Genomic DNA, 13,471 nt, shown 5'->3' with positions numbered 1-13,471 from the left:
CTCCACACCCTCTCCAGCATTTATTGTTTGTAGATTTTTTGATGATGGCCATTCTGACCGGTGTGAGGTGATACCTCATTGTAGTTTTTATTTGCATTTTTCTGATGATAAGTGATGTTGAGCATCCTTTCATGTGTTTCTTGGCAATCTGTATATCTTCTTTGGAGAAATGTCTTTTTAGGTCTTCTGCCCATTTTTGGATTGGGTTGTTTATGTTTTTGATATTGAGCTGCATGAGCTGCTTGTAAATTTTGGAGATTAATCCTTTCCCAGTTGCTCCATTTGCAAATATTTTCTCCCATTCTGAGGGTTGTCTTTTCGTCTTGTTTATGGTTTCGTTTGCTGTGCAAAAGCTTGCAAGTTTCATTATGTCCCATTTGTTTATTTTTGTTTTCATTTCCATTTCTCTAGGACGTGGGTCAAAAAGGATCTTGTTGTGATTTATGTCAAAGAGTGTTCAGCCTATGTTTCCCTCTTTATAATGTCTGGCTTTACATTTAGGTCTTCAATCCATTTTGAGTTTGTTGTTGTATACGGTGTTAGGGAGTGTTCTAATTTCATTCTTTTACATGTAGCTGTCCAGTTTTCCCAGCACCACATTTTGAAGAGGCTGTCTTTTCTCCATTGTATATTCTTGCCTCCTTTATCAAAGATAAGGTGACCATATGTGTGTGGGTTTATCTCTGGGCTTTCTATCCTGTTCCACTGAACTATATTTCTATTTTTGTGCCACTACCATACTGTCTTGATTACTGTAGCTTTGTAGTATAGTCTGAAGTCAGGGAGCCTGATTCCTCCAGCTCCATTTTTCTTCCTCAAGATTGCTTTGGCTATTTGGGGTCTTCTGTCTTTCCATACAAATTGTGATTTTTTTTGTTCTAGTTCTGTGAAAAATGCCAGTGGTAGTTTGATAGGGATTGCATTGAATCTGTAGATTGCTTTGGGTAGTAGAGTCATTTTCACAATGTTGATTCTTCCAATCCAAGAACATGGTATATCTCTCCATCTGTTTGTCATCTTTAATTTCTTTCATTAGTGTCTTATAGTTTTCTGCATACAGGTCTTTTGTCTTCTTAGGTAGGTTTATTACTAGGTATTTTATTCTTTTTGTTGCAGTGGTAAATGGGAGTGTTTCCTTGATTTCTCTTTCAGATTTTTCATCATTAGTGTATAGGAATGCAAGAGATTTCTGTGCATTAATTTTGTATCCTGCTACTTTACCAAATTCATTCATTAGCTCTAGTAGTTTTCTGGTAGCATCTATAGAATTCTCTATGTATAGTATCATGTCATCTGCAAACAGTGACGGTTTTACTTCTTCTTTTCCAATTTGAATTCATTTCTTTTTCTTCTCTGACTGCTGTGGCTAAAACTCCCAAAATTGTGTTGAATAACAGAGGCGAGAGTGGGCAACCTTGCCTTGTTCCTGATCTTAGTGGAAATGGTTTCAGTTTTTTACCATAGAGAATGATGTTGGCTGTGGATTTGTCATATACGGGCTTCATTATGTTGAGGTAGCTTCCCTCTATGCCTACTTCTGGAGAGTTTTTATCATAAATAGGTGTTGAATTTTGTCAAAAGCTTTTTCTGAATCTATTGAGATGATCATGTAGTTTTTATCCTTCAATTTGTTAATATGGGGTATCACATTGATTGATTTACGTATATTGAAAAATCCTTGCATTCCTGGGATAAACCCCCCTTGATCATGGGGTATGATCCTTTTAATGTGCTGTTGGATTCTGTTTGCTAGTATTTTGTGGAGGATTTTTGCGTCTATGTTCATCAGTGATATTGGCCTGTAGTTTTCTTTTATTGCGACATCTTTGTCCAGTTTTGGTATCAGGGTGATGGTGGCCTCATAAAATGAGTTGGGGAGTATTCCTCCCTCTGCTATATTTTGGAAGAGTTTGAGAAGGATAGGTGTTAGCTCTTCTCTAAATGTTTGATAGAATTCGCCTGTGAAGCCATCTGGTCCTGGGCTTTTGTTTGTTGGAAGATTTTTAATCACAGTTTCAATTTCAGTGCTTGTGATCGGTCTGTTTATATTTTCTATTTCTTCCTGGTTCAGTCTCGGAAGGTTGTGCTTTTCTAAGAATCTGTCCATTTCTTCCAGGTTGTCCATTTTATTGGCATATAGTTGCTTGTAGTAATCTCTCATGATACTTTGTATTTCTGCAGTGTCCGTTGTTACTTCTCCTTTTTCATTTCTAATTTTATTGATTTGAGTCTTCTCCCTTTTTTTCTTGATGAGTCTGGCTAATGGCTTATCAATTTTGTTTATTGTCCCAAAGAACCAGCTTTTAGTTTTATAGATCTTTGCTATTGTTTCCTTCATTTCTTTTTCATTTATTTCTGATCTGATCTTTATGATTTCTTTTCCTCTGCTAACTTTGTGTTTTTTCTGTTCTTCTTTCTCTAATTACTTTACGTGTCAGGTTAGGTTGTTTATTTGAGATATTTCTTGTTTCTTGAGGTAGGATTGTATTGCTATAAACTTCCCTCTTAGAACTGCTTTTGCTGCATCCCATAGGTTTTGGGTCGTCGTGTTTTCATTGTCATTTGTTTCTAGGTATTTTCTGATTTCCTCTTTGGTTTCTTCAGTAATCTCTTGGTTATTTAGTAGAGTATTGTTTAGCCTCCATGTGTTTTAGAGATTTTCTCCCTGTAATTGATATCTAGTCTCATAGTGTTGTGGTTGGAAAAGATACTTGATACGATTTCAATTTTCTTAAATTTACCAAGGCTTGATTTGTGACCCAAGATATGATCTATCTTGGAGACTGTTCCATGAGCACTTGAGAAGAAAGTGTATTCTGTTGTTTTTGGATGGAATGTCCTATAAATATCAATTAAGTCCATCTTGTTTAATGTGTCATTTAAAGCTTGTGTTTGTTTATTTTCATTTTCGATGATCTGTCCATTGCTGAAAGTGGGGTGTTAAAGTCCCGGACCATTATTGTGTTACTGCCGATTTCCCCTTTTATGGGTGTCAGCATTTGCCTTATGTTATTGAGGTGCTCCTATGTTGGGTGCATAAATATTTACAACTGTTACATCTTCTTTTTGGATTGATCCCTTGATCATTATGTAGTTCCCTTCTTTGTCTCTTGTAATAGTCTTTATTTTAAAGTCTATTTTGTCTGATATGAGAACTGCTACTCCAGCTTTGTTTTGATTTCCATTTGCATATCTTTTTCCATCCCCTCACTTTCAGTCTGTATGTGTCCCTAGGTCTGAAGGAGGTCTCTTGTAGACAGCATATATATGGGTCTTGTTTTTGTATCCATTTAGCGAGCCTGTGTCTTTTGGTTGGAGCATTTAATCCATTCACATCTGAAGTAATTATCAATATGTATGTTCCTATTACCATTTTCTAAATTGTTTTTGTAGCTCTTTTCCTTTTCTTGTGTTTCCTGCCTAGAGAAGTTCCTTTAGCATTTGTTGTAAAGCTGGTTTGGTGGTGCTGAATTCTCTTAGCTTTTGCTTGTCTGTAAAGGTTTTAATGTCTCCACTGAATCTGAATGAGATCCTTGCTGGGTAGAGTAATCTTGGTTGTAAGTTTTTCCCTTTCATCACTTTAAGTATGTCCTGCCACCCCTTCTGGCTTGCAGAGTTTCTGCTGAAAGATCAGCTGTTAACCTTATGGGGATTCCCTTGTATGTTATTTGTTGCTTTTCCCTTGCTGCTTTTAATATTTTTTCTTTGTATTTAATTTTTGACAGTTTGTTTAATATGTGTCTTGGCATGTTTCTCCTTGGATTTATCCTGTATGGGACTCTCTGTGCTTCCAGGACTTGCGTGGCTATTTTCTTTCCCATGTTAGGGAAGTTTTCAACTATAATCTCTTCAAATATTTTCTCAGTCCCTTTCTTTTTCTCTTCTTCTTCTGCAACTCCTCTAATTCGAATGTTGGTGCGTTTAATGTTGTCCCAGAGGTCTCTGAGGCTGTCCTCAATTCTTTTCATTCTTTTTTCTTTATTCTGCTCTGCAGTAGTTATTTCCACTATTTTATCTTCCAGGTCACTCATCCGTTCTTCTGCCTCAGTTATTCTGTTACTGATTCCTTCTAGCGAATTTTAAATTTCATTTATTGTGTTGTTCATCATTGTTAGTTTGCTCTTTAGTTCTTCTAGGTCCTTGTTAAACGTTTCTTTTATTTTCTCTATTCTATTTCCAAGATTTTGGATCATTTTTACTATCATTACTCTGAATTCTTTTTCAGGTAGACTGCCTATTTCCTCTTCATTTGTTTGGTCTGGTGGGTTTTTACCTTGCTCCTTGATCTGCTGCATATTTCTCTGTCTTCTCATTTTGTTTAACTTACTGTGTTTGGGGTCTCCTTTTTGCAGGCTGCAGGTTCGTAGTTCCCGTTGTTTTTGCTGTCTGCCCCCAGTGGGTGAGGTTGGTTCAGTGGCTTGCGTAGGCTTCCTGGTGGAGGGGACTGGTGCCTGTGTTCTGGTGGATGGGGCTCGATCTTGTCTTTCTGGTGGGCAGGACCACGTCTAGTGGTGTGTTTTGGGGTATCTGTGAACTTAGTATGATTTCAGGCAGCCTCTCTGCTAAAGGGTGGTGTTGTGTTCCTTTCTTGCTAGTTGATTGGCACTGGGCATCCAGCACTGGAGCTTGCTGGTCGTTGAGTGGAGCTGGGTCTTAGGGTGAGACGGAGGTCTCTGGGAGAGCTCTTGCCGATTGATATTACATGGGGCTGGGAGGTCTCTGGTGGTCCAATGTGCTGGACTCAGCTCTCCCACCTCAGAGGCTCAGGCCTGACACCCGGCCAGAGCACCAAGACCCTGTCAGCCGCACAGCAGTGAATGTGGCGGTCTCCGTTATGAAGTCAGATTACGAGGGTCTACAGTAGTTGATCAGCTAGAACAGGCTGACTTGGGAGCACTCTGTCTACGAGGCTATCTCCAGCAGCCTGTGGCTGAAAGAGTAGGTCTTCCCATGCGCTGCCAGAATCTTGAACGTTTATATAGAGGTCTTCGCTGGGTTCAGTCACGGATCTGGTACAGGTGGTCTCAAGAACACCTTACTCTCTCAAGGCTGTGTGCTTGAAACAGCTCCTACGCCTGAGGGTCTACAAGCTGCAGAAAGACGAGACTGCCCGGGGCCGCGTGCAAGCCGTGATTCTTGCCACAAGCCCTGCTGCTGCCGTCGTGGAAGTGAGTGTATTTTTATTATACTATACCTTCTATCATTTTATTTAAAAAATGAGTGAAGCTTGAGAAAATAACACAATCTCCTTCAGCTTTTGCTGTCTTATCAATCTTGCGCTATATTTAATGAGAGATAAATGCCAAGAACCTTTCTGAAAGTGAAAATTATGAGAGAAATATGCTCTGAGAATTTCCCTATAGTCCTTATTCTCTTTCTTTTTCTTAAATGACATCATAGTGTCATGTGAAGACATCCAGAGAAGCTCTCTCAGTGTTGCAATGAAGCATGGTAAGATAAACAAAATAAACAATTTTACACTATGTAAAACATTTATTCTGTGTGTGTGTGTGAAGCATGGGCTATTACTCATTTATTTAAAGTTCAGATACCAAAATTTAAAGTATAAAAACCCTGAAACATCACTGATTCCAATGATCACTGTTTTCTTATTTATCTTTACTTCCGTTGAAAATTTTAAAATGAATTAGTTGGGTTAACAAAATAATATGGACAACTTAAATTTGGAAGAGATGAAATGTATAAATTTTTAAAAGGAGTTCTGTGGCAAGGAGGGATATTACTGCGCCCACTGACAAAAAGTGACTCACAAACACACTCAGAATTATACTTCACATCTGGAGATCAGAGCATATATTTACCTTTCTGAACCTTGTCACAGAGAAGATAAATCTCTTCCCCTCCAGTTACGCATCCAGCTGTCCTGTCCATCCTTACTATTTTCAAGTTGGAGGCATTGGGGGCTTCTGTCCACAGGAGAAAAACAACAAACTTCATGATTTATCCTCAGCTTCCCAGGCTAACCTCCTATGAGGGACCTTAACCAAAGCATACATTAACCAAAAGAAAGTTTAAATAGATGCTTTCACTCATCCTGCTTTAACAAGGATATAAATAAAACAAAATTGCCTTCTGAAACCCTCAGAGCACTTCTTGGGCATGGCTCATTCATTATCACCAAAACAGATGAGACACAAAGGAGCAGTATTTGTTTCTCCCACTAACACAGTAAGAGAGATTAATAGACAAAGAGAAAGAAATTTTCTGATGTTTCAGGAAGTTCCAAGCTAATGCATGTGTGGAATTTCAATAAGGTCAAGACTTTAACCCCAAACTTATGTCCATGATACTGATATACCATTTACAAGAGTCCTAGAAATTTAGGAAAAGCACAGTTTTCTAAAACTATTTATTAATTTTTATTCTACAGAAAAGAAAAATGAAGATGTTATATTTCTTTTCCCCAAACGAAATTAGAATTCTGTGTGGTTAAGGGGTAAAAGTTTTGTGTGGTAATAGTATAAGGCTTCCTTTTTTTTTTTTGGCTCCAACAGCTGCATTTTAAAGTGATCTTTGGTATACGAGTCTACATCAGTTTATAAAGCTTTCACTTCCCTTCAAACATGTTTAAATTAGAGAAATCAGTTAGTTGTTGTACTTGGGGCATGGCGTTTTCTACTTAGACCAAACTCTATAACCTTTCAAGGAGCCTAAATACTGCCCTTGTAGACTTTTTGGAAATATCTGTTTAATAAATCCCATGCATACCAAATAAGAAATTAGCATGGTAAATGCTGAAGACCACTGTAAAACTCTTTCAAAAACTCCAGGAACTATAGACTGAAATAGAATTTTGAAGCTACGAAACATCTGTACTGCTCACTTAGTTAACCTGAAGTTCCTAACTTGATAAAGGTATAACATGCAAGAATGAAAATGGATAAGAATAAGAGTTGTCTTTTATTAACCTCTCTTGAGAGCCCCAAGTTGAGATACTTTTCTCATCTAAGAGCACCAACAATATATCCTCATAGTAAGGAATTCATAAATAATAAGAGATCTGGCATTGCACGTAGAAGACTACAACGATGATCTGAGGAAGATTTATTGAGCACCTCACAATATTTCACTTTTAATCTCGACAGCAAATTTTAAGCTAAATTTCAGTGTCCTCATTTTGTAAGATGATAAATGTGAGGCTCCAAGTGATTAAGTTACTTGCCCCAGGAATTAGAGCTAGTCAGTAACTGCCGGGGCCGGGCTGGAAGTCTGTTCTTGACTTTACAGCAAGCTGCCTCCTGTCAGAAGTCAGGTACTCACTGCTATCGTAGATGGCGTCCGATACCACGGGTTCCAGGCGCCTCGTGAAGCTGCCGGTGCTGTCTGGAAGGAAAGCTGTAAACATAAGCCGCACCACGCTGAGGTCCATCTCCTTTGTCTGCTGAAGAGCTGCCTGGCGGATGATCTCCTTTTCCCGATCTAGGACCAGACAACATAGGGTATTCATGCCCAGGGAAAGAGTAAAGCGTGAACGTTTTAGATAGGATGCTTTTATAAAGCCCAAATAAAGAACATCAACTTAAAATAAAAGTCTATTTTTTTTTTCTTTTGAAATTCTTCATATTGCTAATACAATTTTAAGAATTATCTATGTATGTCATCCAAACGTAAAGGCATCAAAAAAAGGCCTGCATTTTCTCTGGATCACGGTAAAAACTGTCCTGCATGTGCCAAACTGCCTCTCTCCTATCTTCCCCTGCCCTGTCCCAAGACACAAAGGATGTGATGGAATGGAATGCAGTAGCCTGACTATGCCTCAGCTGTGTGGAGGAACGTGAAAATTAAGTATTCCAACAGCTCTCTGAGCGCAGGGACTGTATTCATCCCACAGTGCCCAGCACAGCGCCTGGCACTACGCAAGTACAACTCAAAAAGTGCTTTGAAGGAGCCGAATGACTCCACTGCACTTGGCTCCTTCCCTCCTGATGGAGCTTTCATACTGATGGGCATAATCGTACGTAACTTATATCATAAGAGGTGATAATTCAAGTGGTAAGTACTATAAAAGAGCTACAGTTGAAGTGATATGAAACTTCAAAGGAGGGGAGAATCCAGAGGCTTTGGAGCAGAAGAGGCATTGCTCTAAATCTCGAAAGGATGGTAGAACTTGAACTTAGGAGGAGAATGAAAAACGGCATCCCAGGAAGAGGAAAGAGCAGGAATGGAAAGACTGTGCCAAAGAGAGAAAGTGAGAAATTGTGGTGCTTCTATGGTGTAGTTCGGTTTAACAAAAAGGGGTGTAGTGGGAAACAAAGTTGGAAATGCAGATTGGGGCCAGCTCTTGGGAGGCCTAAAATGCCAGGGTATGGAATTTGGATTCTGGATGCAACAGGGAGACACTGAGTAGTGGTGACCTGTAGGCTTCAGTAAGATCCATCTGGCCATAGGGTGTAAACTAGATTAGAAGTGGGGAGGGACAGAGACAGAGCATCAAAAAATGGAGTGAGGAGGGGAACCCCAGAGAGCACAGAATCGCTGGACCATGAACTGGAGATGCAGCAGAGGCGAGAAGGAGGACTCAAAGATGATGTGAAGGTTTTGAGGATGAATATCAGAAGACAGAACATGTCTAATGGGAAAATGATTGTCTTTGGACTGCCTGAGTATGAGCTGGTGACAGGATGGCCAGACGAAAGGACAACACATAAAAGCAGAAATGGCATATGTGGTGGAACAAGGATTAGGGTTGAAAGAAAAAAATATAAGTGAAGGAAGGAAAACATAAAATCATAGCATTTTTATGATAAAGAGGATAGCTTACAATGTGCCTGAAGAGCCCAAAGAAAGAAAGATTCCTTATAATAAGGTGAGCTGGGGGAGGTATAACAGAGCAGGTGTTCTTTGAACCATGTCTTGAATTCTCAATTAGTTCTGACAGGTTGAGAAGGGAAGGGGGGGGGGTGTTTTTGGTACAGGAAGACACATACAAAGGTATGAGTATGCATCAGTGTTCAGGGGGCAGTGATGGGGAGAGGTGGGTACAGGTGGGACCTCAGATACAGCTGGAAAGGGGGCTGAGGCCCGGCTTTGTATGCCAGGCTATGGAGGTACAGATTTTATTCTAGAAGTAGCAGGATGCCATCAAAGGTTTCTGAGCAGGGAAAGGGTGAGAGCAGCTTGGGGTACAGACCAGGAGAAGGAGAAACCTGGGGCATAAGATGAGCACATGGTCTACACACAGGACAAGGAGAGCCAGAGCTCTCAAAGGAGCAAGGCTGGGAGAGCGATACTCACCTGTGAGCTGCCGGTCTCCTCCCCCTTCTGCTTGTAAATAGGCAAGATCAGGATGCACCAGAAGTCCGGGATTATAGCCCCTTATACATGCATCTGTCATTCGTGCTTCCAGTGTTTCAAATACTTTTTTCTTTGTCACATGAAGTATACCCAGGTTTGCAAAGCTGGAGAACAAACAGTAACAGCAACAACCAGAATTAGGCAGTCAGTGACTAGAGAGTCTGCTTTAACCTTAGCTAAGTGGATTGAGAAAAAATGCACAGGCCCTCAAACACATGACTATTTCTGCAGTGAAACATACAAAGCAGACTCACCAAATGGAATAATAAAGACCGTAACCAGCTGCACATCATGTCAGGCTGGGTTTTGCCACCAAATCAGTCTGTGGTAAACTCAGAAAAATCTTTTCGTTTTCAAAGCTTATTAGACTTGCAAATTATGAATAGGGAGTGGGGTATACATATCTTAATAAGAAAGTCTTACCTAGACTCATTTTAAAGTATTTTTCTAGGAGAGTTGTATAAAAAGAAATTTTAATTCCAAATATACTAACTTTTCTAACTTTTTAAAAAAGAATACGCAAAATACTATATTTAGGAGATTTTTTTTTCTTTTGGCTCATCCCTGGGTTTCTAGACGGGATTTAAAGTCTACCAGGAATCCCATCTCCTCCTGGGCTATCTCTAAGGTTGGAATTATTTATGACCACTCGAATGTCCAACTCTACATGTACTCAGTCTTGAGGTATACCTTCAATCAGGGATGGAGAACCTTTTATACTGTGAAGCCTACATATCCATAAAACAAAATATGTTAATATGCTAATTAAAGCAATTTTTAAATATATAAAATGCTCCAGCCATTCATTTTTTAAAATCAAGTACATGAAACAAAGACGTGTATTCAATAAATGTAATACAACAAAGAAACAAAAAAGCACTTTACCAAGGAGACTCATTCGTTCAACAAATATTTATTTTGCTCCTTAGTACCAGGCAGCGTCCTGGGTGCTTCTGTCAACAGTAAAGGAATCCCTACATTCATGGAGTTTATATGCTAGTGCAACAACAGAGAGGAAACAAACAAGTAAATTTTATAATTTAAAAGGTAAAAAGTGTTACCAAGAAAAATAAAGTAGGAATGGGGAAGAGAAAAGGCAGTAGTAGAAGGCACGACACTTAAAAATAGGAAGAGGCCAGACAGGGCCTCACTGAAAAGATGTCAACTGAACAAAGACTTGAAGGAAGTAGGGGTTGAGACATGGATATATGGAAAAAGAACATTTGAGGTGGAAGGAACAGCAAGTACAAAGACCCTGAGGTAGGATCATGCCTGGTGTCCACAAGACAACAATGGCAAACAGGCCAGTGTGGCTGGAGTGAGATGAACAAGGGGTCAGTAGTGAGTAAGGAGTTCAAAGAGGTAAGTGGGGCACAGTTCTTTTAAAGCCTTGTAAGCTTTTGTAAGGACTCTTCTTTTCCTCTGGCTTTTACTCAGAAAGAAAAAAAAATATTACCAGGAATATTAGAGGAAAGATAAAAATATTATAACTGGATCAAATGAAATAAAGAATAAGATAGGGCTTCCCTGGTGGCGCAGTGGTTGAGAATCTGCCTGCTAATGCGGGGGACACGGGTTCGAGCCCTGGTCTGGGAAGATCCCACATGCCACGGAGCAGCTGGGCCCGTGAGCCACAACTACTGAGCCTGCGCGTCTGGAGCCTGGGCCCCGCAACGGGAGGGGCCGCGATAGTGAGAGGCCCGCGCACCGCGATGAAGAGCGGTCCCTGCACCGCGATGAAGAGTGGCCCCCGCTTGCCGTAACTAGAGAAAGCCCTCGCACGAACTGAAGACCCAACACAGCCAAAAATAAAGAAATAAATAAATAAAGTAGCTATAAAAGACCTTTAAAAAAAAAAAAAAAAAAAAAAGAATAAGATAATGTTGGAAGACTAGATAAACTAGGAAAAAAAACATAGGCGGTGAAGGCAGAATGAGATGAGCACTCATACAGGGGCCCAGAGATGAAATGATACAGGTGTACAGACAGTGATGAAAAAAAGCAGGACAGCTGAGACAGACACCGAAAAGAAAATACAGAATATAAGCCCCTGGAGAGCAGACACATCCAGTGACTAGAGACCTGGGTGCTTCATAAATGTCTCCTGGCTAAATAAGTGCGTGAATTAATCCAGCACAGACAAGCGCGCAATATGACACATTGATAGGCATGGAGGCACACGGGGGGTTTCCGAAACAACACCTCCATATTTTGGCCTTTTAGGCTTTACTCCTATACAGACACCCATAACTACAGGAAAACGAGGCTGATCTTCTAGGTGACAGCAATGATAAACACGTGTGCAGCACTTTACCACCTAGAAAGTGCTTTTCATGTATATTATCTAATTTAATCTCTGTGAAAAGTCATCATCTGTATTTTTCATTATGTGAATAATGGATTTACTCTGGAAATAAATGAAACAATACAGAAGTCAGTCTTCCACCTTAGGTAATGATAGAGCAACACAGACCGATTGAACCTCGCATTTTAAACAACAAAAAACATATGAAAAAATAGTTTTCAGACACTGGACAATAGGTGGCATAGGACAGTGAGCCTTAAGGAAAGGAAAACAAATAAGGTGAATCCTAAAATTATGCTGCCTTAATATCTAGAGAGAGCTTCCAGGCTGCAGTAAGGAAGGGGGAGCCCAAACAGGGCCTGCTGATCTCCCTGAGTTTAGGAGACAAAGGAGGTCAACAAGGGTAGAATTCACAGGCCGATACCAGAGAAGAAAGAACCACATACCGAGAGACACTCAGAGCATGTGTGTGAGGAAATGACCCAAGGCTGGGAAAAGAACAATCAGAAGCACAGGCAAAACAGTCCCTGGAGCACACACACGGCTAGAATAGTTCAAGAAATCTTGTGATACACGAACTATTAGGGTGTACAGTCAGAAAGGTATTGCCTTTGTAATGGCATCAAGTTAACCCTAGACTAAAGGCTGCTCTGGTCTCCCTAAAAAGGCTTAAAAGTAAGTCTAGACACATGAAAGAATGCTCAACATCATTAATCATTAGAGAAATGCAAATCAAAACTACAATGAGATATTATTAGACAGTATAGATAAAAAGATTAGTGAACAAATGGCCAAATAGACATGAGGCTGATGTTTCAGAAGAGAAAAGAGAGGAGTGGATGGAAAAAATATTTAAAAAATAATGGCCGAAAAGTTTTAAAATTTAATAAAAACTATAAACCCAGAGATCCAAGAATCTTAATGAACCACAAAGCACAAGAAACATGAAGAATACAACACTAAAGCTTATCATAATCAAACTGCTGAAAACTAGTGATGAAGAGAAAATCTGAAAAGCTGATACAGAAAAAAACTGACACACTATGTACAGAGGAATAAAGATAAGAATGACAGGAGACTTCTTTTTGGAAACAAGGCAAGCCAGAAGACAGTGAAGCAGCATATTTTAAGGACATGAAAGAAAAACCCTTTCAACCTGTATTTCTATACTCCTCAAAAATGTCTTTGAAAAACAAAAACAAAATAAAGACTTTAAGATGTACAACAACTGAAAGAATTTATCAGCAGCACACCAGTGGTATAAGAAAAATTAAAGGAAGTCAACACATGGGTAAGTATAAAATACTTTTTTTCCCTTATTTAAAAGTTTCTTTAAAAGATAATTGACGATTTAAAGCAAAAATAAAAAACAATATATGGTGGGATTTACAATATATGCAGATGTAAAATATATGACATAATAGCATAAAGGTCAAGAGAGGGGAAATGAAAATATACTGTTAACATGCTATAAAGAGGTATAATGCTACTTGAAGGTAGACTATGATAAGTTAAAGATGTATAGTATAAACCTAAAACAATGGCTAAAAAATACAAAGAGGTATAAATCTAAAAGGAGATAAATGAAATAACAAATAATCAATTAATCTAAAAGAAGGCAGAAAAAGAGGAAAAGGGGGAACGAAGAATAGATAGGACAAGCAGAAAACAAACAGCAAGATGGCAGATTTAAACACAGCCATAACAGTAATCATATTAAATAAAAATCACCAAAACACCCCACTAAAAGACAGAGTATGTGAGACGGAATACAAAGTAAGACCCAACTATATGCAGTGCATATTTACTTTGAATGTAAACAGACAAAAAGGTTAAAACTAAGAGGATGGG

The 13,471-nt window shown here is 39.2% G+C and overlaps 1 protein-coding gene across 2 annotated transcripts in view; it reads right to left on the bottom strand.

The window, feature by feature from the left end:
- NFKB1 (nuclear factor kappa B subunit 1) overlaps nucleotides 1-13,471 on the bottom strand; it is a 124,206-nt gene that overhangs the window by 36,400 nt on the left and 74,335 nt on the right. For both annotated transcript variants that reach the window (XM_057546739.1, XM_057546740.1), the window contains exons 7-9: nucleotides 9,256-9,419; nucleotides 7,282-7,440; nucleotides 5,823-5,927 (exon numbers count right to left, since the gene is read on the bottom strand). In XM_057546739.1, coding sequence (XP_057402722.1) covers nucleotides 5,823-5,927; nucleotides 7,282-7,440; nucleotides 9,256-9,419 — 428 coding nt within the window. The remainder of the gene's footprint in view (nucleotides 1-5,822; nucleotides 5,928-7,281; nucleotides 7,441-9,255; nucleotides 9,420-13,471) is intronic.

Source organism: Balaenoptera acutorostrata, chromosome 5, assembly GCF_949987535.1.
Source record: "Balaenoptera acutorostrata chromosome 5, mBalAcu1.1, whole genome shotgun sequence".
Taxonomy (NCBI): Eukaryota; Metazoa; Chordata; class Mammalia; order Artiodactyla; family Balaenopteridae; genus Balaenoptera; species Balaenoptera acutorostrata.
This window is presented reverse-complemented; position numbering and strand designations above follow the sequence as displayed.